Genomic DNA, 24,659 nt, shown 5'->3' with positions numbered 1-24,659 from the left:
GTCTCCCCTTGTGCCGCAGCAGCCGCGCTCGCGCTGGGGCGGCGGGAGGGGAACACACCGGGAACGGAACCTCCCTGGCCCCCGGGCACTTTCGAGATCGCGCAGACGCCGGCTGTCACTGTCACCGAGACGGCGCACCGGCATCCCGGCGGCTCAGAGGGGAATCCCCGGCCTCGCCTCCACAGCCAATGAATAGACCCTATGCAAATGAGGCAACTCCGCACCGCAGTGGGCCAATGGAAATCAGGCAGGGTGTCAACAGGGTTGGGCATTGGATGGGAGTGAGGAAGTAGCGGGCCAATGGGAGGGCCAGCCTTATGGGACGTACCTGCGGGGCGGAGCTATGCAAATGTAGTTTGAAAAGCGGGCGGGAAATCCGAGTTTCGCGGGAGGCCCTTGGCGCGTAACCCGTCTCCCTTCCCTTCATTCATTGTCAGCAGCCGCCGCTTCCTGGAGCCATTTTCCAGCCGGCCCCACACAGCGGGAGCGGCCCCGCTTCATCCGCCGCATCTGCCCGTCCCGCCGCTTTCATCCCCCCCTGGGACCCCGCATCCTGCAGCCGGATCCCCCCCGGCACCCGCCGCCCCCAGTATTTTGGGTCGGGCCTCGGCATTGAGGAGGAAAGCAGCCGGGAAGGCCGGGGGGGAGGGAGGTAGAGACTCGGCTACGGGGACAGACCCAGAGGGAAGGATGAGAAGGGGACTCCAGCCGGCGGCCCTAGCAGCGCAGCCACCCGCACCTTCCATGGACTCCCGGGTGACCCCCGCCAGCTTCCCAGCCCACTTCGCCGCTGGCACCTTCATCCAGATCCGCAGCGGCGCGGCGGCGGCGTCCTGTGTGTCCTCCTCCTCCCAGGTTCCCGGTGCCTTTGCCCTCACTGCGGAGGGGGGTCAGCCCGCTGGCGGCTCCCTGTACTGCACCCCGCACGGACCCGCCGGCAGGACGGCGCTGCTGCAGCCAGCACTTGGAGGAGGCGGAGGCCGCCCCCCGGTAATTCCCCCCCATCCCAGCGGGAGGGCGAAGGGGACACTCGGGTTGAGCCCCGGGCAGGGCCCCGCTGTCCCATCTCCAGCCGGGGTCGCGGGGCAGGAAGGGCTGGGACAACGTCGTGTTGCAATAAACTTTTGTCTCTTCCCCCCCCTCGCCCCGCCAACTCGGGCCCGCTCCAGGCGGTGCCTCCTCTCTGCAGCTGGGGCAGTGGTGCCCTGCCCCGGGTGCAGAGGATAAGGCGGGGGGAGGGGTGGTTGCAGCCTGTTCCCCTCTCACCCGCAGGGCCAGCGACCCCCACTGATATCTGTGGCTCCAACAAAGAGCCCGCTGAGGCCAGTGCTTGGCGCTGCAGGGAGTTCGCGGCGCTGGGGCATCCCCACTCACTGGGGGCGTCCTCAGCGGGGGGCGGCTGTGGCGACCCCTGCTCCAGGAGCTGGGTAGATGCAGGCTCCGCTGCTCCCCTGCCCGTGTCTGGGGGGAGCGGGGGGCTCTGCCCAGCTGGTGTCTCCGCTTCACCCCCGGACTCGCCGGTGACGTTTCGCACACGTGCGCGGAGGCCGCGTCTGTGACTGGGAGCCGGGCAGGAGGGAGGGGGCGCTGATCCGAGTGGGGGGAGGGGGACACCCGCTTCCTCCTCCTGCCGCTGGCCTGGGACTGTCCGTGTCCCCCCCCCCCCAGTCACACGCGCGTGCGGCCTCCTCGCCTCCCGGAGGCTGCCCGGGGCGCTGCTGGGCTCGGAAATGCCCCTCCAGCAGGTTAGTGACCGGGCACGCAGGGGCCAGCAGTAAGAGCAACCCTCGCTTCTCCCCCGCCCCATAATGAGGAACCTGGGAGAAGCATCCCCCCACCGCCCTGCAATACCAGGGCGGTCCTCGCCTGCCCTTAGGCTCTGGCACTCCCCGAGCTGCGGTGACCCGGGGGGGGGCACAATGGGGGAATAATTAAGGTTTCTCCTCCCCCCCGCCCTCTTCCTGAGTTTAGCCCCCCTCTTTTATCCCCCAGTCCCTCCCCCCAATAGCTTTCTCAGCCTGGGCCTGATCTCCCAGCCCTCTGCCCGCCTCGTGATGGCCCCCTGGAAGTGATTGGTCAGGTTCCTGCTTCAGGCCACTGGGTGCCTGGCCCATTTAATTTTTAAATCACTTCATCTACTTTGGTAGTTCCAGCTTCATCCCTCCCCTGGCCTGCTCTAGAGGCAGTTTGCCTCGTTCATAGCCTAACCCCCTTTCTGGAGGGAAAGCCGGACCTTGCCCTGCATTTCTAGTACTTGGAGCTGTCATTTCAGATGCGGGGGGGGAGGGAGGGGGGATTTCTGGAGGACTCTGCATAATCAACTAAAAGTGTGGGAAGGTGGATGTTTTGGAATAATTAAACACACTGCACCCTCCTTACTGTCTTGTGAGCACTTCCTGGAGGCAAGCCTCACTTGCTTGTTACAACAAAGACTGGTGGTGTAGTTTGGGAGCCAAGATGAAGAAGTTTGGGTAACCTCATAAAGAGGGGGTCTGTAGTGAGAGAAAAACAGTCTTCTTTGTTTCCATAGATATAAAGGACTTTTGTCCTGCACTGGCTTGACCCAGGCATAAAATGGATGGGCAGGTGCAGTGGTGGAGCAAATTTAAATAAGCTACATGGTTTCTCTAAGGGATTTTAATAGTCCTGGTCCTGACCCTGCAGGCATTCCAGCACTGGGCCTTGCTCTGGCATTGTGATGTGGGCAAATGTCCACTAGGGTCTCAATGATGAGATTACCAAACTCCCTTTCTTCACATGGTCTGAAACAGCAGTTCTCAAACTTCATTGCACTGTGATCTCCTCCTGACAACAAAACTTACTACAACATAACCCCAGTGCCCTGTGTTAATCTAGGATAGTTAATATTTTAAATAAAAAATGCATTGCAAGCAGGGCAATTGCCCAGTGCCCCATGCCACAGGGGGGCCCATGAGGCTTAATTGTTTGGGCTAACATAACAGTTGAGCCCAGCTCTCCAGGCGTGAAATACTGGTGTTTTAAACTGCTGTGCACTACCCATGCACAAACTCCATCCCCCAGATCCATATCTTGTTTGCCCATGTTTTTAAAAGAGTTTTCTATTAAAGTTAGTTGCCAGCCTATGTTAAATTATGAATTTTAAAAGTACAGACTACTGTTATAATTAAAAGAAACACATTCCTTAGGTAAGTGAGCAAGTGCTTAGTGCTGAGTACTGGCTGACACTGTGAAGAATCTAGAATTTCCAGGGAGGGTGGTCTAGATTTATTTTAATGAGATTTGCAATAAAAACTGAAGGAAATATGGGTTTCAATGCCATTATCATCAAGATATTCATACTTTGCACTGTGAAATGACCTAGAAACCGTCTTAAGTGTTGGTCAAAATGTAGCAGTTTTTTAATTAATAAGCTGTTCAGGTCACTGTCTTTAGTGCTACTGGCAAACCACAATGAGGACATAAGCTTCCTTTTTATACAATTGTTGCAGGTGTTCATTGCTGACATGGCGATGGAGGTTTCAGGAAGGTGCAGTATAGTCTCATCAAAAGATTATAATGAAAGTCATAGCCTATATTAAAAAACAAACTTGATTTGCTGTTGTCATATTTGTAAATCTTACTGTACTTTTTAACCCACCAGTTAAGCGTGTGGTTTGGTACAGATTGCTCTGGAAACAGGATATCCAGTCCAGTGCTTTTGTTTTCCAGCATGACTTTGTTAAATGAATTCACTCACAGTCATATCTACAAGCATGATCGCAAGGGAACAATTCTGTGGGGCTTTCTACGTTTTTGGGAGAAAGGGGCATGATGTCATGGCCAGTATTAAACTTATACTTGATTAGTATTAAAAGTATTCAAACTTCAGTCTAGAGCAGCGTTTCTCAAACTGGGGTCCGTGGGCCCCACTGATCAATTCCTTCCCCCTCCCTTCCAGCGCCTCCTGCACGCCGGGGAACAGCTGTTCAGCGGCGTGCAGGAGGCGCTGGGAGGGAGGGGGAGGAGCGGGGATGGGGCGTGCTCGGAGAGGGGGCAGAAAGAAGTGGGGAAGAGGAGCAGGGGTGGGAAGAGGTGGGGTGGGGCCTTGGGGGAAGGGGTGGAGTTGGGGGCTTGGGGAGTCTGTGAAAAATTTTAAATCAAAATGTGGGTTCTCGGTTGCTAAAGTTTGAGAACTGCTGGTCTAGAGAGTTCTTATAGTCCCATTTATAAATTTGCCCTAAAGAGTTAACAATATACTCACCACCGTCAACAAATAGCACAGTTGGTTGTGCCCGGTGTGTCTCTTTCTTAAACCCAGCCCCTGTTACATGGACTTTCCATCACCAGAGCCCTGTGCTCTGAGTTATAGAGTAATTGGGGGCGTACAGTATCTAAGCTATACCAGTGTCTACAGCACCACTCTATTGTAGTGGGGCCTGGCTTTTGGAGATGCTGAGCACTCAGTATGCCAAGAAATTCAGTGGAAGCTATGGCTGCTCAGCACTTGAAAATCAGTCCTTAGGCCTGGATTTGCACAACTCCTGTGGACTGTCAGAGGACAGAAATTAACCCTTATGGTGGTTATTCCTAATTCCATAAAGTTCATAAAGATTTAAACCTTCAGAAGAAGGTGTTAACTAAGGCTCTTATATTAATAGGGGAGATTATGGTGGGGGAATGGGGTGAGGGGGAAGTAATTCTTTAACATATGGTCCTGCACCCCTCTTACAGCTAACATTCTGTCTAAGACCATCTTCTATTACTTTCTATCTAAATCACAGTACTGGAAGACTGAACTACCATTAGAGACAGATGCTCAAAATATTTCCAGTGAAAATAGTGCAAAAATTCTTAGTGCCTTTTCATTGGAATGAGAAGTCTTTAAATAGAGGGCCATTTTTTTTTTAGCCTTAGAAAATGTTTAAATGGAGACACCACCCACGTGGTAAGTCCCTTTTAAAAGGGGCTAAATCCTCTTAAGAATATTTTGAGAGGACTCCTGTGGCCTTTTGATGACATGAACTCTAGGGAGTCTGGTTCAGCATGCTTCAGAAGGGGGCCGGAGGATTTACATTTCCAAACTCGGTACATACCACTTCTTTCCCCTTCTTGTAGTTAAGAACAGATCTCTTCCGACCCTCAAAAAGTGTGTCTGGAATTGGAACAAAATGGGATAATTGCTTATTCTTAATAGTAGATGCTAGGTAAAGAAAAAGGCCAAATAGGACATACATGGTTGATAGTGAGATGAGGAATAGCAGAAAATGGCTAAAAGATGGACAAGTTACAAAAAGGAACTGGCAGTAAACTAACGGGTAACTTTTTCTTATTTAAAAAAAACAACAACAACAAAAAAAAAACCAAAAAACTTTGTCCATGGAAGCCATGTATGCAAATCGATCACCATCTTAATATTTCTCTGCTTGACTGTTACTGTTAACATGAAGAAATACTTAATAAAGCAGTCTATCTACTTCTTGAATACTTTTTTAAAGGAATATACTCAGTTAAGTACTTCAGATATTCTCCCAGGCTAGGACTCTGAATTTAAGAGTCAGATCTTTTGCTCTTCCATCCTCAAGAACCCTTTATCCCCAGGTTGCTTTCCAAAGAGGACTGGATGTGGTTCACTTTAGAGCCAGTCAGTGCCTTTCCTTGTTTGACCCCCGCTTGCTGATCAAGCAAAAAAAGGCACGTTCTTTCTCTTCACTGTACCCAGGGTTGAGCATGCTTCTGCAGAACTGCTAACCTCCAGGGATCACTCATACGCTTTTTTGGGTTTAAATTAAAAAATATATAAATAAATATTTTAAAATAAATATTTTAAATAAAAATAATAAATTCTTAAAATATAAAATAAAGCTATTGTTAAAATATAGCTTCCTTTTTAAAAAATCCATTGTTGTTACCACTATATTAAAGCTTGAAAACATGTTTCCCTAATAATTTTGTCTTTAACCAAAGCAACAAAAGGGGATTGAGGGGCCTAGTAGATGATGCTTCTTTGAGAATCCATTTGCTGATGCAAAAAAAGCACCGGGCCTTTCTCACAGGGTGCTATTTTTGGTGAGGGGCTCCATTTGTCACATCTGCATTGGCTTGTAGGTTCAAAGCATGAAGCGATCAACCCTTTTCAACCCTGTGGGTTAATTCCACTTTGCATATCTGTCTGGTTGAGTCAGGGACAGACATTCAGCCCTTTAGGGCGGTTAGAGACCCCATGGTGGAGGAGTCTGGCTCCCAAGATCTTAAACCACCTCAGGGGAATCTTGGGAAAGATGGGGCAGGGGTGGGGGTTGGTTGTTCTGAAGTACTGTGCTGATAGACTCTTTAGAAATGCTTAGTGAAATGGAAAAAGAAAAGGAGTACTTAAAGACTAACAAATTTATTTGAGCATAAGCTTTTGTGAGCTACAGCTCACTTCATTGGATGCATTCAGTGGAAAATACAGTGGGGAGATTTGGAGTAAGTCAAAGAAAGGCAGATAAAGTAATACTTAAGCCCTTGGAGCCTCTTGTCCCCGAGAATATGGTGGGGTGGAAGGCTTGTGACAAAAGTGAACATATAAGCCCCCTCATCTCTTCAGAGGCATCTCCTCCCTCGTAGAACCGGAAACGGTATGCTCACAAGTATAACACTCTTCAGCTTATACATCCCACATTACCTAGGTCTTGTCTGCAAGGGGAAATTGACTGGCATAGCTATAGCAGAAATAGCTATGCTGGTCAATTTTCCTGTGCTGCAGACAAGTCCTTACTTTACAGCAGTGCTTCTCAAGCTATCTGATGTGGGGGACCAGCAATTTTTTTTCCAATGTGTGCGCAGACTGGTAGCCGATAGCTCACGGACTGGCAGTGGTCCGCGGACCACCACTTTGAGTAGCACTGCCTTACAGTTCATGTAGGAGGAGTGGTGAGTGAAATTCTGTGGCCTGCGTTGTGCAGGAGGTCAGACTAGATGATCATAATGGTCCCTTCTGACCTAAATATCTATGAATCTATGTACTAGAAAGCTGTCATTTCTGAATCCTGCAGTCTGAAATCTGAGGCAGAAAAACAACTCTGAAATTCATTAAAGTGAAAGGTGAGTGAGCAGGAATTAATCATGGAAGTTGCCAGACAGTCTTGGAGACTGAAGTCTTCCCCAGAACTGTTATAACTGAGACGGCAGCACTGCATGCCTTCTCAGACATCTCTCAGGCTACTACAAGCACTACGGTGGTGTAGCTGGGGTGGTGCAGCCATGCCGTTTTTGCTGTAGCAAGTGTTTATGCGACGGAATTGGGTTTTCTGTCGCTGTAGTAAATCTATGCCCTCAAGAGGCTATCGCTAGGTCGACGGAAGAATTCTTTAGTTGACCTAGCTGTCTCTATGGTGGGGTTAGATCAACCTACTTACCTGGCACAGGGTGTGAAATTTTTTGTGGGCCTGAGCGATGTAGTTAGGTTAACCTAAGTTTTAGGTGTAGACCAGGCCTCAGTTTTGACCTGAAAGGACTACCTCTGGGGTGACAGGGTAGATCATGCTCTATGCCCATACAATTTTTGCCGTGGTGTTGGTGCACCTGTCTGTTGGTAACTAGACTGAGACTGCCAACTCATTTCACTTAGGCTTCTAAGCACCATCAGATGGTAACAACTCTGTTTAATACCAGTGTGGACCAGATTCAAACCAGGACCATATTGGCAAGCAAGCTTGGAGAATAAAAAATGCTCAGCTTATCTTCAATCTTTCTGTGTAGGGTGAACAATGGTGGATTTTGTTGATTTTGTTAGACTATTGCTAATTTACAGCTACAAGTATTCACCATTCATAACTTACAAGGGCATATGAAACTCTCTAGTGACTGAGGTGGGGACTCAATCAGGGCACCTTCAGGTGTCTTTCCAGGATTTAATCTGATTTTTTGTACGACAATGTACAAGTCACTTAGGCCCATACATTTAAGTGTCCACTAGCTTTGATTGTCTCAATTTCTGGGTGCCCAACTTGACGCACCTCTGGGGCCTGATCTTCAGAGAGATGCTATGCATCCACACGCCATTAACTTCAGTTGACTAGTAGATACTTTGGCCCTTGGTGTCTTGATTTGGATATCCAAAATTAGCTAATATTTTTTGAAAATGTGGGCCTTGCTCTCTGTCTTCATTTTCACATCTGTAAAATGGGTCTTATAGTCTCTTCACAAAAGTGTTGCAAGGCTTTATGTTGTGAATCTCTCTCAAATCTTGTAGAACGCAAGTGCAATATATTTTCAGCAACTGAATTACAGTTTCTCTTGGTAAGAATAGTATTAGTGGTTTATTACGTAAGAGGGGGTCCATCTTAGTCTTGATTTTTCAGCTTTAACATTGTCTTATTGAGGAGTTACTGGATATATATATGTGTGTGTGTGTGTATCCAAAACGTTTTTTGCATCATCCTTCTTAATGTCCTATAAAGGAAAGAGTTTCTCTTGCAAGCAACAATAGGATTTGCTTCCTTGTCATACCTTTATTATTGGTTCAAAGGTCTTTTCTGGTATGTATTGCATAGTTTACAACCAGAAGGAAACAATTTTTAATTTAGCATTGGCAAGTTTCCTTTCTGCTTGATGATGTTGGTCCCAGTAAGAGGATTGCTAGAAAAGGGGGTGGTGGTGCTTGCTGCTGCTTTGTTTAGGGTTGTTGGAAGCGAGTAGTTTAAAGTTCTGATGCTTTGAGTGCCTAACTATCATCTTGCAAGAGTAAAATAATGGAACAGACAATAAGAAAAAAGTATATAGAGAGTGAGTGAGTAAGCAATAAGCTTGATTTTTATTTTTAATTTTATTTTTGCTCAAGTTAAAAATTAATAGCAATTAATGTAAGCTCTTTAGAGCAGGGACTAACTTTGTACAGTGCCTTGCACAATGAGGTCCTTCCTAGTCTGTGGGGGCTACAACAATACAAATAATCAGGTGTCTGTCTTTTTACAATGTGTTCAACCTGAGGCAATACTGCTCCTTCATATAATCAATCAAGGGGAGTATGAAGCCGCTAAACTTGAACTTCATGCAAATTATTTTTCTTTTTAATGTGTATTTCAGGTTCATCAAGTAGGTGTGTAATTTTGCAGCTTCGTGGTGGTAAGGTGACAACTAAGGCTTTGTCCATAGATTGATCAGCTATGTTTGAAGGAAGAAAGGACAGCTGTGTAAAAAATATAGGATAGTGCTTTTTATGAGGGACATCCCACTACAGTGTGGTCTCATGACACACATTCATCCCATGTTGACTCATAATGGATGCAAGGCATTAGATATTAAACAAGAAGTTCAGAAAAATACTTAACCTCTGATCGCTCTACCTTGCGTGTGTTCTAAACGGCCAAAGTGCGGATTGTTTTTGCCATTGTTGGGGAGAGGAAATATTTGAGTAAACTTAGAAGAAGCATAACAAAAAGGTGCTGCTTACTTGTTGACTCCTTCCCTTTACATCCAGACAAGCCAGTTCTAGTGTATTCTTTGCTCAGGGGCATGTTCCCTGTTAAATTTGTATATGAGAGAGCAGATATTCTAGGGGTGGCTCTTGAGTGACCAGAGAACCTTGCAAAGTTCTCTGAAACGTGCCTTGGGAATCCAAAGCTCGAAGTCATTCTTTGTGTCAGTATCATTTAGCACATCTATTAGTTGTAAAGCTATTTTTCCTAATCGGGGCACTGCAAACTTATACCTCGAGTGTTGCCAGCAGCCAAATATTCTCCTCATTGTTTTTTTTTCTACTGTAACTTGAATGAAATCGTAACTAGCATGCATATGTACTGGCTTTATTTTGACTTGCCACTGTTGTAGACAGCATTGATCTCCCACATTGAGAGAGTCAATTTTTGTCCTGAAGCTCCAAATTTAGCATAATTAATGTTTTCACATACAGGAATTGACCTTACAGTTACAGCTCTGAATGTTAAACAAAAGTCTACTTTATCTGAAAGTTGTCTTGGTAGAACACGCTACTATTCTTATCAGGATTATTGCAGTTGAGGCTTTTATCCTGGCTTACGGTGGACATAGTATGCTTTGTAACTTTATAATATTGCTTTTTAAGTGTGTCGTTCTGGTAAAGAACGACAGTACTTGAATTATATGGAAATAATGCCAGAGATGGGACCCATATTTGTCATGTACTAGCAGTACTTTATTTCTTGTTACCACACTGAAGGGAAAAAGCCTCTTCAAAACAGAAGGGCTAGGGCAATCAGGCTTATCAGAAACCAGGAATAGTGTCTGGGTGTAAAATCAGCAGAGGAAAGCTTCATCTTCCATGGGAAGTCTTTATCAACCCATGCAAAGTAACCCAGTTACCATATACATATACTGTATAATCGTGTGATCCCTCATTTCCTTGTTTAATGCCTTTTTATGTGACAATGGATATGGCGTGAATGCCATGTGGGGAAGTCTGAGGGTTCACAACTATAAAAGGCACTTTAAAGCAGTGTTTCTCAAATGCGGCCACAGTCTCTTGGGCAGTGACTGGAGGGGGGTGACCACGCAAAGCAGTGCTTCACCCGCAGGGCCACCAAAAGGGTTTGGGCCCTACCACCCGCCCCCCCGGAGCCACAAAGGCTGGAAGAGGAGGCAGCCAGTGAGTTCCCCACCTTCCCAGGGGTGGTAAGGTCAGGCTTCACCCCTGAGGCAGTGGGTGGCAGGCTCTGGTTGTTGGACTTTGGGCTCCAGCCCTGGACTCTAGCAACGTGGCGGCAGATGCCGGCTCTGAGCTCAGCCCCTGCCCGCATTGTCCCTGGCCCCCACAGTGTCCCCAGGCTCTGGTCATGCAGTGGTGGGCTCCGGCCCCGAGCCACAGGGTTTCAGGCTCTGGCCCTGGGGTCACCGACCGCCCCCCATCCATCCACCCCTGACCCCCCACTGTATCCTTGCCCACCTCCCCATCCAGGGCTTAATTTGTCCTCTGGCTTGTCAAGGCTGAGTAAGTCGGCTGTGAAAATTGATATTTGTACAGTTGTTAATATCCCTTTTCACAGCCTCCCATTAGCTTTCCTGACTCTCCTATGAAAAGTGATATTAACAAACATACAAATATTACTTTTTGCAGCAGCAGACTTACTAGCTAGCAAGTCTTTTAAAAAAAAGAACAAGCAAAAACAAAAGAAGAAACAACAACGAAGAAGAATGTGCAAAGCACCTTGTTTGTGTTTCTATTCTGTTTTAGGTTGAGTAAAGAATAGAGAACTGCACATTATTTTTATTATTGAGTCTGCAATAAAACCCTACATAAATAAATTATAATGATTTGGACATGTATATGTGCATATTTATTTGTTTTTCCTAAAGTTAATTGAGTACTTTAAGAAAAATGGTCATAGTGGCCACCAGCAAGAATTGGTGCCCACACTCAGAGGCCACCAAAAAATTTATTGTGAGAGTCCCTGCTTTAAAGTATATAGCTTCATGAACCAATACGAATTACAGCCTACTGATCAACATGCGGGCCATAGAGAAATCTTCATTGTCTCAGTTGTGTCAATAGTAGGCATCTCGGACTGGTGCTGAGGTACATTTCAGGGAAAGGAGGTGAAGAAAGATGAAGTAGTGGTCAGTGTTATAGAAAATCATGATGTTTCAGTTAGGAAACTTAAATACTCTTAATTGAGAGCTGCCTTGTAAGGGCAAGCTTTGAACCTAATTTTGTTCTGGTAGAAGACTTCTCCCACTCACATTAGCAACATATTTATATTATGGTAATGTCCAATGTCCCCATCAGGACCAGAGCCCTGTTAGGTTGAAGCAATGCAGACATGGAGAATCTGCACCCTAAAAGGATGCAAAGTAGCCGAGGGGATAGAGCATCAGACAGGGTCTTTGGAGTTCTGGGTTCTAGTTCCAGTTCAAACACTGTTCTGCTGGGCAAAACTTCCCTGCCTCAGTTTCCCTGTCAGCTTTGTATAGCACTTTGAGATTGATTGATGGAAAGTGCTATATATGAGCTAGGTATTCTTTAAAGAGCTTACACTCTAAAGATATGATGAGTGGGCAGGGGAAGTTTTTAATATTAAAAAGAAGATAAAAGTGGTGATATAGATGTTTTTATTTAGTGTCTCTTTATATAAACTCACCTGAAATTTCTCTCCAGTTCCAATTGCTAATTCTGGTTAACCTTTTTTATTTTTTAAACGTGGACATTGTCCCCATTTGGCATTCTAGCTACCCTTCTGTTCCTGGCTGGCACAATCCCAATAACAAATCTGTTGCTTCACTATCTCCCCGTCTAGAATCTTTGACTATAATTCCTTCCTTCCAAGGCCATGAGAATAATCTTTTAACAACCGTGCAGGCTTTACATTCTCTGAAGGAAGTTTCTCTCTGAGGTGGTCGGGGTATTGGGGACGCTCCTGCATGGTTACCCAGCCCTCTCCCTCAGTTTCAGTAGCTCCACCTGCCTGCTTGTGCTCTACAGGGAGTGACAAGGGTGAACATCAAAAGTATTAGTATGCAGAGTAGTTTCTGATGTCAACAGGGCTGAGAAGATAAGCACCAATGTGAGGAGGTAACTCTTCTTCCCACATGCACTGCACTTGACTTGGGGCCATGCAATCTGGGGGTTTCAGTGTCTGGTGTGCAGTAGAGGAGTCCCTAGTATAATGAGACTAGTTGGAAATCCCCTAAGTCAGTGATTCTTAACCTTTTCCAAACTGACCATACAAGATCTCTGTCCCACTTAGCAATGTGGGAAGGGCAGAATGGTTGTGACCCCCCCAGGTGTTGAGTACCCCTGCACTGGCAGTTAATTCTGGTAGCCTCCCTCTTGGTCCATTCCATCTACCTCAGTCAATTGCTGAATGTACAGGAAGCAAGAGCAACCTTAATATGCCAGCTGCACATGCTTTTCCAGAAACTAAACACACCAAGATCATTCCATGTTCTGAAAGCAACACCTCTCTTCAGAGCAGAACTCCCCACTGTGAGGTGGTATACAAACAGGGAGCACGTGTGGTGCTGTCTAAAATAAGCATTTTCCCTTATCTAGAGAGAGCCCTGCATGCAGGACTTCCAGGATGTTTTCTCAGTTCTAGACAGGAAAATTGCCAGTACAGAAAGGTGTCAGCACTTCAAGCTTCTTAAAGAGCTGTATAAGGCAGATCACATTGCCTCCTCTCCCCGCCATCCCAAAGAATGACAAACCGGGGGGAGGGGAAAGAGTTGGGGTATCCCTATCAGAAGCCAGGTTCTTCCCTGGAGGGCAAACTCAAAGCAAAGCAAGAGCTCCTGCTTTGTCCTCAGGAGATTGGGGTGGGCAGGAATGAGAATATCTTTCTGTGCCACTTTGTCTAGTTTTCTGTTTTGCGCTTTCCTTAATCAACTCTTCGATGATGCTGACTCTATTTTCACACTTCTCCCTGCTCCCTGAAAGCTCTCCTTGCCTCTTTTCTGTCTCCTCCTCAAAGGGGGGAGGTTATCCGCAGACAAGGTTGTGTCCGCTGTTGTTGTACTATTTCAGACCTCTGCTGTCTCCAACCATCCTTCCCAGCTGCTGAAGAACCCACAGGCTTCAGCATTCCTTCGTTCTCCTGTTAGAGATATTGCCCCAAAATTCTGCTTGCCATAGAACTAGCGGTTGAGAGCAAAGGAATTGCTTCAGATGCTCCAAGAATATTTATAGAGGAAGGGCTCTACACCTCTGTACAGTTAGTAAGTATCCACTTACTTTCAGCTAGCTTGTGGGATGAACTGTTACATCAGTGTTGGTACCTTGTTGAAATGAGGAAAATTAACAGCTCTGTGTTTCTTGAACTTTGCATCAATGGCCTTGTGAAGGTGTGTACTAGACCCTTTGAAGCCCCTTGCCGGAGGCACTGTAGTCCTACCACACCTCGCCCCAGAAAAGAAGCAGTGAAGGTGGGTCTTCCAGGCTGCCTAGAATGGCTTCTTCCGTGCAGTCTATCAGAGCTCAGCCAATTCAATTAAAAGCCACTGCAGGGCCCAAGCAGACCATTTGGTGGTTGGGACTAGAAGGGTGGAATAGAGTCATTATGGTCCCTGATGCAAATCTTGTTGAGGTGTCAGGCACACAGGCATGTCCCAAGGGGGCCCAGAAGAGGAAAGAGTGCGGGATTGTACCTGGCCAACTGGAGGCACCCATGGGAGGTGAGTGCACTCTATCAGAGGCTTAGTGTAATTGAGTGAAATACAAATCATGGTGTGAAGATCCAAGAAAACATTTCTTCCCCAGCTAGTGGCAGCCTGTTGATGGCTGAGGCTGTGCAAGAGAAATGGTCCAACTAAAAAGGATTAGTGGACTAATGTGCATCCAACATACCACAGGCTTAATGGCCATGAAGTACTTTCTGTCTTAAAGGGGAGGTGCTATTAAAGACTTTCTGAAATCCCTGTTCAGACGCAAGTCTCAGACTCCTAAGCTATGTCTACACTGTCGCTTTCAGCGCTAAAAGTTTTGTCATTCAGGGGTGTGGAAAAACACCCACTCGCTCGGGTTTTTTTTTTAATTGCTGGAAGAGCTCTCCCCCGGCGATAAAGTGTGCCTACAACCACGTGTGCGCTGCCACAACCATGCTCTGATGTGGGTAGTGTAGACATACCTCTACTGCAGCGCTGCTTAACAGGTGCAAATGTGTAACACCATTGGTCTGAAGCAATACCTAATTTCTTCCTCAGGTGTTTCCATTTCTATCAGCAATACTCTCCTTCCACAAGTCACCATAGAGCTGCCTTTTTATGTACTTCCTGTGTCTTGTTTGAATCTCTCTCCACTAGTTATTTCATATTCCAGGGCACTAGACTGGAGATCTTTAACATCTGGAAATAAGCCTCAATCCTGAATTGAGAGGGAAAAATTTCAGGTTTCATAGCCTCCATTTTGTTCAAATTGTAAAACTAGAGCCCAGTTTAGTTTGATTAGCAGTGTGGACAGGAGCAGTGGCAGTCATTGTAGGTGAGGGCTGATAAACTGGCAGAGTTGTGTGAGGAAGTTTTAGTTCCCACTTTCATGAATATTGAATTAATGTTTCAAGAATCTAAAAGTTCCTTTCATAAAGCATTTTCATCTGGAGATGCAAGTTGCATAACAAATTCAGTGTTAAGATCCTTCTGCATGAAGAGAGGTGTGGAAGCGAGATGGTTTTTATCAGATAATTTTAGAGTTGCAATGTGGAACTTTTTTCAGAGTAGCGGCCGTGTTAGTCTGTATTCGCAAAAAGAAAAGGAGTACTTGTGGCACCTTAGAGACTAACCAGTTTATTTGAGCATAAGCTTTCGTGAGCTACAGCTCACTTCATCAGAATTGTTAGTCTCTAAGGTGCCACAAGTACTCCTTTTCTTTTTGTGAATATGGAACTTGTGCTTTAAAGAGCTAGTATAGTGGTTCACATATAAACCAAATGCATTTCCATAGCTTTGATACTGCTGAACCACAGTGGAAATCTGGAACCTTAACTACACTACTTGTAGGAAGTTTAACTCCTGCAATTAACCACAATTGTGGTCAATCTTTGGAAAGGCAGTAACAAAAAGGAAGAAAGGTGGTGGTATTTGATCAGCTTTACTCCCTTCATTTGTTAGGGTTTGAGATAGGCAAAACTCTGGCTGTAATAATAGTATGATACTATTAGTGACTACCGCTTCAGTGAGGAGCTACGTATGTATGTATAACAATGAACAACTTGGAATTTAGGGTAGGAACAGTAAGGAATATTGAGGACTTGTATTTAATATTGATTAAAAATACCGAAATACTCAAATCCAATTAATAAATAGCTAGATTAGTTGGTAAACTTCAAGATAATTATTGGATAAATAGACGTACAAATATGAGGCTATGTCTTGGATCCACCAAATCAGAACAAGAGTGCTGCTCAAACCTGTTGATTTAAGGTAGTGTAGCTAGTCCCTCCTCAGGTTATATGCCCTGACAACTAAACTTCAAAAAGGCCTCCAGTTATTGTCAGTACAGTTTTGCATGCATAATTTTTGGGCATAATTTCTGTTCATGCCTGTGCCTATTTAAGTACAAGCTACCTGATCAATCCCTCTGTTCAGGTGGTGAGGGATTTCATCTGAGGGATAAATATCACACCTAAACGTTGTGCCTGCACTTAATTACAGGCACCAAACTGCATCTAAAATAATGAAAGCTAAAAATTGTGGGGTCAATTAGTGAGTCAACTTCAGTCCTTGTGCACTTCTAGTTAGACATTAGCAGCTGCTCATATTCAGTAACCCAAGCAGGCAACTTTTGTGCTATTGCTTGCTAGTTCTTACATGGCCATCTGTTAGTTTTTTGTTACAGTGAACCCCACGTGTTTGAGATATACTAACACCATTCAGTCAGTTGGGGTCTTTCTACTGCATTCAGAAAGTCCTCAAACATCTTGGTCAGGGTCATGAGAGAAAAGTACGATGCAGCAACAGCCTGCATCTCTGCACTTGTAACGTAAAGCACCTATGAAACTCTCATAATTCTGTTCCAGGAAATCCTTTCCTGCAAAGGAAGTCTTATCTGGAGTACAGATCTGGTGAAACACTTGTAGCTAGCCATTTTATTCATTTCTTCTTCCTACCGCAACAAGTATTTAGTAGAGCTGGATGAAGTTTTTCAGACTAATAGTTTATTCATCCAAAAATGTAGTTTTAGTCAACTTGAAACTATTCCTGAGTTTGACATAAATTTGACCAATTGTTTTTTCCCCCCCAATTTTTTTTTTTTTTTTTGGGACTTAAGTGCCATTCACAAAATGAGGTGACGGTAGCCTCCTAACTTTAGCCTTGTGGTTAGGACACTCCTCGGGTATATGGGAAACCCAGGTTCAATCCTCCCCCCCATGTGGAGAAGGGATTTGAACTTGAGTTGCCTACCTTTCAGGAGAGTGCTCTACTCACTGGGCTATGAGATATTTTGAGACAAGTCTATTTCTGTCTCTCCCATTGAAGCTGTTCCACTATGTATAAAAAAAATTAGACATCGAAGCAGTGATTTGAACTTGGGTCTCTCACATTCTGTGAGTGCCTTAACCTCCAGGCTATAAAGACACTTTTTCCCTGGCCCGATGACCATTCATAGTCCTTCATAATTCATTAATAGTCATTTCATTCCATTATTGGATAGATGCACTCACACAAGTAGAACTTCGATCTGGTGCAAGTTTTTTTTCCTCTCTCTTTCTGCCCTGCCCTCCCCCCCAAGAGATGGTATTAAGTGCTCAGATGGGACCATGGAGTCTGGGCCAGTGAAATAAATTAATTACACTAGGCTGTTATAAGATTGTCTCCTATTACAACGTGTAGCGGATCAAGGACTCAGCGGTGCAGCGCCTCCTGCTGGTTGTCTGGGAATTAGCTCTTTTCCAGCATACAGAGCACCCTATGCAGGCCTATACAGAGCACCCTCGCCTGCTGCTGGCTGTGTCTCTCTCCTGGACCCTGGTGCCCTTTATCTTGGGGTTCTGCCCCAGCAGTACCCCCTCACTCTGGGTCTCTCCTCCCAGGGGAACCCCCAACCCTCTAAACCCATCTTGCCTCAGTGGCTACTGCCAGTCATCATCTAGCCCCCGCTCACTGGGGCAGACTGCAGTCTGTAATGGCCACTCATTCATTATTGGCAAAGGATTAGGACCTGCTGCCTTTGCCTGTCCTCGGGCTGCCCCTCTGCAGCCCCAGTACCTTTTAGCCTTAAACAAAGCCTGCAGTCTGGAGGCTTCCCAGGCTGGAGCTCCCCAGCTCCCTTTGCCCTTCCCCAGCACTGCTCCACCTCAGGTACCTTGCTCCCAGGTAGCTAGTCCTTTCCACTCCAGGGCTAGAGTGAGACTTCTTGTCTCCTGGCCCCACAACCCTTCTTATCAAGGCTGCCTGGGCCCTAATTGAGCTGGCGACACCTGTGGCTGCTCTTAATCCCTTTTACCCAGCCTCAGCCCTCTCCAGGACTGCTTTTAACTCCTGTTCTGTGGGAGTGGGGCAGCAGCCCCACTACACACATCAATTATGAAAATCCCTTTAAGTCTGAAAATTACCTTGCGGGGGAGGGCAGAAGGATGACAATATTTTGCAAGGAAGCCTGCGCATAAAATTACCATCATGTAAGACTAATAGAGTCTTTGCTTGTGCTTCAGTTCAGCACATCTATTCTAGATCATGCCAGATGAATCCTTTACAGGGTTCAGTTGTCAGTATTGTCCAGACAAGGATAGAGGACTCTGTGCTATCTGCATTGTGTCTAACATTTATTGGAAATACTAGAGCAAGGGTACATTTCAGGGTGAGTCTAGATCCCTGTAGACAGTTAGCAAGTTAAACCCATAAACTGATCCTTCATTATGACCATAACTTGGTATTAAAGAGCTCCTGGAACCCCTCTTCAGACCAGTTTGGGTGTTAGTTTTCAGTCCGTTGCATATTTACTTCACCTGGAGAGTAGAGAAATAGTAAGCCCTGTTGTATAAAGGCCCTATACATTACTTGTAAGAACACAGCATTATTTGGAACTGGGTATGAATAAAACCAGATTTGGGGGCATCAGGAATGACTTTGAGGTTCTGTCCATTGCCCAAATATTAGTGAGGGTTATTTTTTACAATTTAGGAAGCCCTGCCCTTGCTGCTGTCGTTGGTGTTCAGTTGACTGGACTTTACTGAATGGCCTGTTTCTTCCCCTCCCTCAATTGCTGCCACTGCCAAGGGAAGAGGATGGCGTCTTTATACATCCTTTCTCACTGATATGCTCTGGGGGGAGTACCTTTCTCCTCTTGCCAGCTGTATCCGTACTACCTCCTAATAATGGATTTTTTTTCTTGGAGTTTTCTGGAGGGACAGAACTCAGGTACTATAGGAGGAAGAGTCCTGAAGTTAAGATTGGCCTTTATATCAAAGTGTAAAACTCACTACTTCAGCTGCAGAAGTAGAAGAGGATGGGGAAATCATGACCTACAAAGAAGGTGAAAGGAAAACAGACTTGACAATGGGAAGCATAGGAGTACCTTGAATGGCCATAATGAAAGTGCCCAGTTGCCTCTTGGTCAAATCAAAGTAAGTTATTGAAGATCCATAAGGAAGCTTCATGGCCAATTCATGAATAAGTTGCTGACTGTTAAAGTATAGAAGACTTTTCCAGTTCAGTCTTTGGCAGGTGTCCATTAAAGTGCTAGTCCCTTGTCTGAGAGAGTTCTGTACACTTTTGGAAAAATCCTATTATGCCATTTATTGCTTATACAGGTAGTTCCAGTAACATTACAGGACACAAAACAGAAAGGGGGTAAGCATGCTTTGCAAATGGCTGCTCAGAGTGATTTTTTTTATTTGATTTGTTTTTGACTGAACTTTAGCTACAAAGAGTAAAACCTGAAATTTGCTAACAAGCCCCTCTGCTTCCCCCTCCACCACATCTTCTTCCTGAGTATTGCCTCTTTCCCTCTTCCACTGGCATTCTGCTATCGAGAGATCTCTCCAGTATCCCGAGTTTCCTGCTGCCCTGTGAAGTCCTGAAGTTCCCAAATAAGTGTTTCTAGTGGCATAGGGTTTGCAAGGCCTCAATGGGCAGCCAGAAGATAGACATTCTTTTACACACCATGTATGGGATACTCACTCTTTTTTAAATAGTTTGTGGATGGTTCTTTGCCAAAAAATGTTCAAGGACAAAGTTTTGTGATTCATATCTGAGAGTGAGAGAACAAGGACGTTTGACTTAATATCACATGACTTTCTGGATAAAACATTAGCACTACACTATCAGTAGAGCATACATTAAATAGATTCAGAACTGGAAGCTGACATTTTTAAAGTAGTTGTCAGTAGGCACCATCACTGAATCAGGGTGTTCTGCAGGGATGGGTTGTAGGCACATGGCTATTCAAGATTTTCATCAATGATCTGTAAGTAAACATAAAGTCACTGCTGATAAAATTTGTGGATGACACGAAAGTTGGCAATGCAGTAAATAATCAGGATAAGGCAGTCATACAGAGTGATTTGGATTGCTTGGTAAACTGGGCAGCCAAATGCAAAACTACACCGCTAGAAACAAGGAATGCAGGTCATACCTAAAAAATGGGGGATTGTATCTTGGAAAGCAGTGACTCTGAGAAGGATTAAGGAGTCATAGTGGACAAGCAACTGAACATTAGCTCCCAGGGCGAAGCTGTGGCAGAACAGGATAATGCTTGGATCCGCGAATGTGTAAACGGGGAATAGGGAGTGGGGAGTTGATTTTTACCTCCGCATATTTACTCCTGGAAGAATTCTGTGCCAAAAAATTAAAAATTCTGCACACAATATTTGAAAATTCTTCATATTTTAATTGTCAAAATAACCCTATATAATCATACCAGTTTCAATTAGTGTGGTAATTTATCTCAAAATACCTGTCAGCCACTATGTCTGTAACAATACAGACACAAAAAATTCCCCCATGAGTACAGAGTTAAAGAAACCCCTGCAATAACGCTGTTCCTGTTTCTCTGCCCCCTCCCCTCCAGAGCCCAGCTGAGGGGCCAGACACCCACACTGCCTACCCTCCAGAGCCCAGCTGTGGGGTGCCCCCCCAGCCCAGATACCTGCATTGCATACCCCCCAGACTCTACCTGTGGGGGCCCCCCTTCACCCCCTCCCACCCAGAGCCCAGCCACGGGGCACCCCCCAAGCCCAGACATCTGCACCCTCTACTCCCTAGAGCCCAGGGATCCAGAGGGAGAAAACACCAGATGCTGGGTCCTGGGCTTGTATGGTGTTTCCTGCACACTGTCTGCTTCATTCAAGGTGTGCCAGGAACTGCTGCTGCTGGGAATGTTCCAGCTCTCTCCACCTGCCAGTGTCTTCTATCTGTGAGCTGGGGAGCTGGGCTCTGCCAGGTCTAGTGTCCCCTAGTTGCGGCCAGCAGCTCTGCAGTCCATTTGGGGGGGGGAGGAAGGGGGGAGGAAATTCTGTGCAGAACATTAATTCTGTGCAAATACATTGCACAGTGGTGCAGAATTCCCCCAAGAGTAACATATTGCATTCGTGAGACTGATACTGTTCAATTCTGTGCAATTCTGGGTGTCAACATTTAAAAAAGGATGTTGAGACATTGGGGAAGATGCAGAAAGGAGCCACAGAAATGGGTTGGAGAACATACTTTGAACCCTGAGTCTCTGACCATAATCTGTTTAGTTTAGCAAAAAGAAGATTGAGAAGTGACTAGATCACAGTATATAAGTAACTTCACAGGGAGAAAATACTGTGTACTAAACGGCTCTTTAATTTAGCGGAGAACGGTATTACAAGAACCAGTGGCTAGAAGCTGAAGCCAGACAAATTCAAATTAGAAATTAGGCATAAGAACGGCCATACTGGGGCAGACCAAAGGTCCATCTAGCTCAGTATCCTGTCTTCCGACAGTGGCCAATGCCAGGTGCCCCAGAGGGAATGAACAGAACAGGCAATCATCAAGTGATACATTCCTTGTCGCCCATTCCCAGCTTCTGGCAAATGGAGGCTAGGGACACCATCCCTGCCCATCCTGGCTCATAGCCATTGATGGATCTATCCTCCATGAATTTATCTAGTTCTTTTTTGAATCCTATTATAGTCTTGGTCTTCAAAACATCTTCTGGCAAGGAGTTCCACAGGCACGGACTGTGCGTTGTGTGAAAAAATACTTCCTTTTGTTTGTTTTAAACCTGCTGCCTGTTAATTTGTTTTGGTGACCCCTAGTTCTTGTGTTATAACAAGTGTTATAATAACACTTCCTTATTTACTTTCTCCACACCAGTCATGATTTTATAGACCTCTATCGTATGCCCCCTTAGTCGTCTTTTTTCCAAGCTGAAAAGTCCCAGACTTATTAATCTCTCCTCATATGGCAGCCGTTCCATACCCCTAATCATTTTTGTTGCCCTTTTCTGAACCTTTTCCAATTCCAGTATATCTTTTTTGAGATGGAGTGACCTTATCTGCACGCAGTATTCAAGATGTGGGTGTACCATGGATTTATATAGAGGCAATATATTTTCTGTCTTATTATTTATCCCTTTCTTAATGATTCCCAACATTCTGTTCGCTTTTTTGACTGCCGCTGCTCATTGAGTGGATGTTTTCAGAGAATTATCCACAATGACTCCAAGATCTCTTTCTTGAGTGGTCACCCAGTTTTGAGAGATGCTTTTGTAGTTCTTCGCAGTCTATTTGGGACTTAACTATTTTGAGTAGTTTTGTATCATCTGCAACAATTTTTAGTGGTGAGAATGATTAACCACTGGGGGACACGCTCAAGGGAAGTGATGGATTCTGCATGTCTTGATGTCTTCAAATCAAGACTGGATGCCTTTCTGAAAGATACGCTTTAGCCAAACACAACTTATGGGCTCAATACATGAGTAACTGCGTGAAATGTAATGGCCTGTGAGATACAGGAGGTCCACCTAAACTCATGATGGTGGGGTGGGGAGAAAGGACAGACTCATTTCCTTGAAAAATGTAGGCTGATAGGAGTGGCCCATTTTCAGGCTTACCTATGCAATGATCTGGATTCAAAGCACCAACCGTAATTGCCAAGAAAAAAAAGAATAAACATTCTTACCATTCAAGTTAGCATTTCAGAAAAGAGACACGGTGCCCAGTTTAGAAATAAGTATTAGAGAACATAGAAAGTGGGTTGATTTGATTTTTCTGGGTCTGAGTCATTTTCTGAGTTGTCCTTGCTAATTCTGATGTGAATCTAGTAAGTGTTCTGCTTCATCTTTACAGAAGGAGTAATTTTATAAGTATGCTTCATGGTTCGAAATAAAATGGCCACTTCCAGTTTTCCCCCAAAATGTATGTTCTTTTATGGTGACATCAACCACTTCTGGATATGTCCTGTGAATACGTCCATCCACATCAGTTACTGAGACAGCTCTGTCAATAAGATGCCTGACTATACTCCAGTGTAGCACACAGTTCTCCAGTCTACCTGCACCTGCTCACTTTCCTCATAAGCTGTCCTGTTGTATTTGTCTAGTTCTTGTCTTATTACTCTCTTTCCTTTGCTGGGACTACTATAAATCTTGCCATCTGAGCCAAAATTCTTATCTTTATTTTGTCAGCATCCTAAAACAGTTCAGCTACTTGCCCTGGATGGTAGAATAAGACTATTGGTTTAGAATGTGCATCATGGTGAAAACTTGGTGTTTTATTTATTCTGTGTGACATCACAAAGGAATAAAAACATCAACAGCTTTGCTCTGTATATGTCATTACAGTGATTTAAGCCAGCTATTGCCAAACTACTCAGTAAAGTAAGGCTACATAAAACAATTACTTATTTTGAAGCAGGAAAAAAGTGTTTAGCCTCTCAAATAACTACCCAAGGGGATTAAGCACATTCTAGAAGATCAAGTTAACTTTGTGGTCTAAGAAATCTTCTTATGAATAAATCTGCTGGTTAGCAACATAGTTGTTTTACTGATGACACAAGGTGGATGTGGCTGTCAGCCAAAACTGTCTTCAGGGCCAAAGGTTCTGCTCACTAGAGTTACTTCTGGTTTTATGTGCTTTAGAGGAAAAACTTTATATTCCCTTATTCCCATCAGCATTAACTTCTAGACTGATGATTGTCAAGCCTGCTCTTAGGCTTATTTTGTGTAAGAGCTTCTCCAAGATATATAAATCATATTTCTCATTTCATAGGCACCAGTAATGTATCTTTTGTTTCCCTGGGGTTGATTTTGAGTAGGAGGACTAGGATGGTTGAGTCAGCTCCATCAAGTTTGTATAGTTTCAAATCTTCCTTAATGTAACACTGTAGTAGTTTTAATTTTTAAAATTGCATCCGCTCAATGATCCAAGAGTCATACAGCTCTCTTAGCAAACCCAACTGTACAGTTATTGGAGGTGCAAATTTTGCTTCGTTTTGTTCTAAGTTGTAATGATATGGCTTTCTTGACGCAAAATAACCAATTAGAAACTCTGCTATAACTTGTAAAAAACCTTTCCTACAGCAATTGTCTCAACAACCCTCCACTCTGTCCTCTCCTCTTCTCTAGCTCTGTATTTGAAGTGGGAATCACTCATCTATGCCTAGTCTCCTTCCTGTATGTTTTTGATAAATTGCCCAATGTCCTTTGGAATCTATCATCTTTTTATTACTCTAAATGGATTCAAAGTATCTTTATTACTTTTGTGGAATAGCTGTACATCTTTCTGCTCTTGTGGACGTAGCTGAAGGTGGTATCTCAAAACAAAAAAAAACATACTTTTTGAGCTCTGACTTGTGACAACTATACTGGTTGCACAGGTAGTTAGATATCAGAAAAGGAATTTTTAAAAATACTTGTCTAATTGGGAGTGCAAGGCCGTGACAAACTCACAGTCTTACCTACAAACAATCAGTGTGCCTCAGGCAATACATTCTCTGGTCACAGCTTTGACAGAGTATTGTATTTTTACTCTTGGCTTTGAGTCTGGAAGTTTGTGACTTCTCTTAAAAAAGAAAACCCCTCCAACTGAGGGCTTGTCTAGACTAAAAAAAACCTTGAACTCATGTTAACCATATCAGTGTTGCTACAATGGTTCAAACCCCTGCACCAGTGCAAAATGGAACTGGTTGCACAGTGGCTTACCCTGGCAATGTAAATTGTACTGATGCAGGCCCTGTCTTGCACCATTGTAGTGCATCTACAGTGTGTTTACCCTAGTGTAGCTACAAGAGTGCAAAGGACCCAGGTGACAGGGCCATATGTCTTGTAAGTATCAAATGTTGCTACTTCC

At 44.8% G+C, this 24,659-nt stretch overlaps 1 protein-coding gene across 1 annotated transcript in view; it reads left to right on the top strand.

Moving 5' to 3' along the window:
• Positions 1-505: 505 nt before the first annotated feature.
• Positions 506-24,659, top strand: part of E2F3 (E2F transcription factor 3) — a 55,703-nt gene continuing 31,549 nt past the window's right edge. Inside the window, exon 1 of the mRNA XM_073329450.2 lies at positions 506-990. Within this exon, the coding sequence (XP_073185551.1) occupies positions 691-990 (300 nt within the window). The 5' untranslated portion in view covers positions 506-690. The remainder of the gene's footprint in view (positions 991-24,659) is intronic.

Source organism: Lepidochelys kempii, chromosome 2, assembly GCF_965140285.1.
Source record: "Lepidochelys kempii isolate rLepKem1 chromosome 2, rLepKem1.hap1, whole genome shotgun sequence".
Lineage (NCBI taxonomy): Eukaryota > Metazoa > Chordata > Testudines > Cheloniidae > Lepidochelys > Lepidochelys kempii.
This window is presented reverse-complemented; position numbering and strand designations above follow the sequence as displayed.